General features: G+C 55.0%; 1 protein-coding gene across 1 annotated transcript; it reads left to right on the top strand.

Annotated features, from left to right (window-relative positions):
• The first annotated feature begins 1,195 nt into the window (after positions 1–1,195).
• Positions 1,196–5,041, top strand: ZNF503 (zinc finger protein 503). The gene is made up of 2 exons (XM_033148674.1): positions 1,196–1,674; positions 3,117–5,041. The coding sequence occupies exons 1-2, from the start codon at positions 1,312–1,314 to the stop codon at positions 4,668–4,670; spliced, it is 1,917 nt and encodes a 638-aa protein (XP_033004565.1). The 5' UTR covers positions 1,196–1,311; the 3' UTR covers positions 4,671–5,041.
• Positions 5,042–5,316: the final 275 nt, after the last annotated feature.

Here is a 5,316-nt window from a genome sequence, read left to right as displayed (position 1 = left end):
CATGTGACGCTCGCCTCTCCCAATCTCCGTCCAGAGCTTCCAAGAGTCACCGAAGACCCGATTGGGCGGTTTTTGACTCGTACTTCAGGAGGCAAGAAGCCTATTAGTTCTTTAGTTTCGCGCTCCAGAAAAAGAACAAAAATGCTGCGCGATGGGCAAAGATTTATAAAAAGGAAACAAACCCACGAAATAATTTTCCGGCGTGCGGAAGAAGGGGGACCATGGAAAGTGCGCCGTCATTAATAAGAGGGGATCAGTGTGGTGTGTGGGTGGTGGGGGGACCCGAAGAATAATTTCCCTGCCTTTTTTTACGGAAGGCGGGCGCACTGCGGAGGCCTCTAAGGCACGGCACAAAAGCACGCAATTGCGCAAACCTACCTCGGGAACTTGACTACCTTGTCGTTTTTCTAGAGGTATTTACAAGCCTTCCCCCCCCCCCGAACAACCAAAAAAAAATATCTAGCGTGGTGCGGAGGAAATACTGGAGGCGAGCGAGTGAGAAAATCAATAGCGAGTGGCTTACGTGAAACACAAAATTGATGCCCATCCATCCTGTCCTCAGTAGCAAAAACAAGAGAGGCGGGGAAGGCGAAGGGGAGGAAGGAAGAAAGAGACTATTAGAAAAAAAAAAAAAGCAAAAGAAAAGCGATCGCGGAGGGGGTGAGTGGTGGAAAAGCCCCTGAAGAGGGAAGGTGACGTCACATCCCCTTGACCCTCCAATCACCTCGGGGTCCCATTTGATTGGAAGGCGGCAAAGGCTTTAATCTCCGACTAATTCAGCTGCTTTTGAAGTGAGTTCCTCTGCCAGATCCGACGCTGGATGGGCAGCGGCTCGCATCGCAGCTGAACAGGGAGGCGGAGGAAAAAAAAGGAGGCGGCCGGCCGGGGAAGAGCCCGCAGCCAGCCAGCCAGCCAGTCAAGCAGCCCAGGGAAAGAAGAGGGACTGGGACGGGGAAGCAGAGCTACAGATTTCCCCCCCATACCTCTCCACGCCCGTCGTCGTCAGCAGCAGCAGCAGCAGCAGCAGCAGCAGCAAAAAAACACACACACGAGGATTATTTCTGTTTTGTAGCATTCTTCCGTTTTGAATTCTCTCGCACCACTCCATCAAAGGACTTTCTTTTTAAAAAATATTGTTATTATTATTATGGACCAGTCTTCCATTATTATTTTTTAAATTAAATAAAGTGCGCGCATATATGTGTGATCCCTCCTTCGCGTAGAGATTGGATGCAGACGCCCTGTTTGGGCTCCTGATCCGCGCGCCGGGCGCCCCCCCACCCAGCCAGTTTTCATGCGAGGCTTTGGGTCATGATTACATCCCCCTTGCTTTCTGCCGTAAGAAGTAGTCAGCACGGAGGAGGAGGAGGAGGTGGTGGAGCAGCGGCGGCGGGAGGAGGAGGCGCGAGAGATCTCGGAAGCAGCAGCAGCAGCAGCAGCTCCGGCTCTGATCTTCCCTGGCAAAGCGGACACTCTGGGATTTCTACCAGCGGCGGCAACAGCAGCAGCAGCAGCAGCAAACCTTTCTTCCACTCTGTTCCACCCTCGGACCCTTTGCGCCAGGCGAATCGGCTCCCCATCAAAGTCCTGAAAATGCTTACGGCACGGACTGGACACATTTTGCACCCCGAATACCTTCAGCCTTTGCCTTCCACCCCAGTCAGCCCCATCGAGGTAAGGGCGCCGCGATCTCGGGCGGACGGGTGTCTGTGTTGAGTGAGCGAGTGTGTGTGTGTGTGAGAGAGAGAGTGAGAGACACACACACACACACAGAGGAGCACCGCGTGAGACTGACCACCTTCCCGGACGGGAATCCTTTGTAAAAAGGCGCTTTCCGATTTCCAGCCGGCGCATCAGCCCAGCCCCCACCACTAACCGCGGGCTTCCCCCGCGTCCGGGCAGCGGAATTCTGCGCGCATTTACTCGGAAGTAAGCCCTGCTTCGTGTTTAATGGAGGTTGCGTGCTCCTAGAAAAGTGCTCCCCAGTTCCGAGAGGTTTGCAAATTTAAACAACCCTCGTAATGGTTATGTGCCCATTGGTTTGGTGGCCTCCCCGATTAAGGTGATTCTGCTGCAATTATTGGACTCCACTTTCCTCCAGCGGAACGTGCAATGTAATGTAGAGTCGCGCCCACTCTCGGGTCCCGTCTCATCGCCCCCCCCCACCGCCCTCGTCTCCCCGCTTCATTTCGTGTGCCTTATCATTGGAGCAAAAAAGCGTTTGTAAGGTGGATCTAGCGAGCGTTTCGCTGGCCCACAACGCGTTGCAGTTTGAAAGAAGCAGTTTACCGATCATTTATTTTATTTTTATTTAATGTGTGTGTGTGTGTGTGTGTGTGTGAGAGAGAGAGAGAGAGAGAGAGAGAGAGAGAGAGAGAGAGAGAGAGAGAGAGAGAGAGAGAGAGAAACAAGACATGCTGGCGTGACTGTTGTAGGTTGGGAGGAGAATTGCAAGGGAAGCAGATCAGATCTTCGGGATGATAACGTTGTGGGGTGATATTGAGGAGCACTGCAGTGGGGCGGCGGCAAAGGGAAGCGGGTGGAAAGCAGAATGTACGGAAGGAATAGGATTTCTTGGCTATTTCACCGAAACGGCTTGAATCTCTTTGACTTGGGATCTGTTTATAAATAGTATCACTGAGGGATCCACTCAGATGGACGAGCGTTGCTTGGGGAGGGCGAAAAAGCTTAACTTCTTACAAACAACGGCGTGGGGAGGGGGTTGCAGCGCTGGGGGAAGGACTGTGGGGAAGCGAGGGGCAAAGTTGCTCCCGGGTGACCAGTCTGCTTCCTCATAAAGAAGCCAAAGACTTTCACATTTTTAAAAAATGCAAAAGTATTGCCATAAGTACTATGCAATTATAAAGTAATTTGCCTTGATAAAATAAAGAAAGCATGCTTATGTAAGCCAAGAAAAAGTGTCCGGGCTGCTGATTGCGCCTCTCGGTAATTGCCAGGGGCTTCCGGAGACTTTTGCAACTTTTTTTTGTTCCCTTTAAACTGGCACTCCGTCTTTCATCTCTCTCCCCTCACCCCACCCCCCAGCAAGACCCCCATACTAAACGTTTGGGTTTCTCCCTCTTTCTCCCCTCGCCCCCACCCCCGGCCTTCTGCAGTTAGACGCGAAGAAGAGCCCGCTGGCTCTCCTGGCTCAGACTTGCTCGCAGATCGGCAAGCCCGACCCGTCGCCGTCGTCCAAGCTTTCGTCGGTCACGTCGAACGGCAGTGACAAGGACTCTTCCAAGTCGGGCCCGCTGAAACTCAGCGACATCGGCGTAGAGGACAAGTCCAGCTTCAAGCCTTACTCCAAGCCCGGCGCGGACAAGAAAGAGGCGTCGGCGGGCGTCGGGGGCTCGGCGGCCGCCTCGGGGGGAGGCTCGGGCGGCGGCGGCGGCGGCGGCGGCAACGAGAAGTCGGGCTTCCGTGTGCCGAGCGCCACCTGCCAGCCGTTCACGCCAAGGACAGGCAGCCCCACGTCCAGCGCCTCGGCCTGCTCGCCCGGCCTGCTGCCTGGCACTGACGGCAAGGCCGGCGACGCGGACAAGAAGGACTCTTCCGACGGCTGCGGCGCCAAGGGGGGCTCGGAGCCGTCCGGGGGCCACGGTCGGCTGGGCGCAGGCTGTGGCGGGATTACTGCGGAGCTGAGCCAAGCGGCCCACGAGAGCGCAAAGGGCCTCCTGGCGTCGTCCTCCTCCTCGTCGTCGTCGTCGTCCGCGTCGTCGGACTCGTCCTCCTGCGGCGGCAGCAACACGGTCACATCCTCGTCGTCGGCCGCGGCGGTGCTGAGTTCGGGCTTGGTGGCCCCGGTGTCTCCCTACAAGCCCGGCCAGACGGTGTTTCCGCTGCCACCAGCCGGCATGAGCTACCCGGGCTCCCTCGCTGGAGCGTACGCGGGCTACCCGCCGCAGTTCCTGCCACATGGCGTGACGCTCGACCCCACCAAGTCCGGCAGCCTGCAGCTGGCCGGTAGCCTGGGCTGCAGCAAAGCCGGCTCCAGCCCTCTGGCCGGCGCGTCCCCGCCATCGGTGATGACGGCCAGCCTGTGCCGAGACCCCTATTGCCTGAGCTACCACTGCGCCAGCCACTTGGCCGGCGCCGCCAGCGCTTCGTGCGCGCACGACCAGGCGCTCAAGTCCGGCTACCCGCTGATGTACCCGACTCACCCGCTGCACACGATGCACTCGTCGCTGAGCGGAGCCACGCCGCCCTCGCTGGCAGGCCACCCCTTGTACCCTTACGGCTTCATGCTCCCCAACGACCCCCAGCCGCACATCTGCAACTGGGTGTCGGCCAACGGACCGTGCGACAAGCGCTTCTCCACGTCGGAAGAGCTGCTCAGCCACTTGCGGACTCACACGGCCTTCCCGGGCACGGACAAGCTGCTGTCCAGCTACCCGAGCTCCACTTCCTTAGCCAGCGCGGCGGCAGCGGCCATGGCTTGCCACATGCACATCCCCACCACCGTTGCCCCCGGAAGCCCCGGCACCTTGGCTTTGCGCAGCCCGCACCACGCCTTGGGACTCAGCAGCCGCTACCACCCTTATTCAAAGAGCCCCTTGCCCACCCCGGGAGCCCCCGTGCCTGTCCCGGCGGCAACGGGACCGTATTACTCCCCTTACGCACTCTATGGGCAAAGACTGACGACAGCGTCCGCTTTGGGATATCAGTGAGTTTTTTGGGGGCTTCTTTTGATTTTTTTTTGGTTTTTGTTTTGGTGGTCGAAAGGGTGTGGGGTGGGGCGAGAGGAATTTCAAGCAACGGTTCTCGTTGGGCGGGGGAGAGACGGGGGAGAAGAACAGAAAGCAACCTTTCAAAACTTTCTTTAAAAAAATCCCACAAAAGAACAGAAAATTGAAATTTGACTTTTTTATATATATATAAAGATAGTGTTCATCTTGAGGACTGGATCCATGGGCACTGTATTTATTTATGTTAGCTTCAAGCGGGACAATGAATCAATAAAAGTGCATTACATAACTTCAGCTCGATAGGCTTAAAGGAGAAAAGAAAAGAGAAAAAAATTAAAAGTGGAAACACCCGTTGTAGAATATAAATAAATAAAACGAAAACGAAAATAGAGGTCTTCTCTTTAATGTTACTTTAAAATTGCTATGATTGTATTGTACCTTCTTATTTAATGTCTCATTGGGGGTGGGTGGGGAAAAAACAACCCTAAATGCATGTCTCTTTTTAAAAAATCAAAATCAAACAAACAGAACACCCCTTTACCACTTAACTTGCAATTTGTCGACTCCAATTTCAAATTGCATTTATTTTTTAAGATGTATGCCATCGCAGAAAGAGAATTGGTATTTT

The sequence above is a fragment of the Lacerta agilis genome, chromosome 5 (genome assembly GCF_009819535.1).
Source record: "Lacerta agilis isolate rLacAgi1 chromosome 5, rLacAgi1.pri, whole genome shotgun sequence".
Taxonomy (NCBI): Eukaryota; Metazoa; Chordata; class Lepidosauria; order Squamata; family Lacertidae; genus Lacerta; species Lacerta agilis.
Note: the sequence above shows the minus strand (reverse complement) of the source record. Positions and strands in the feature narration are given on the sequence as shown.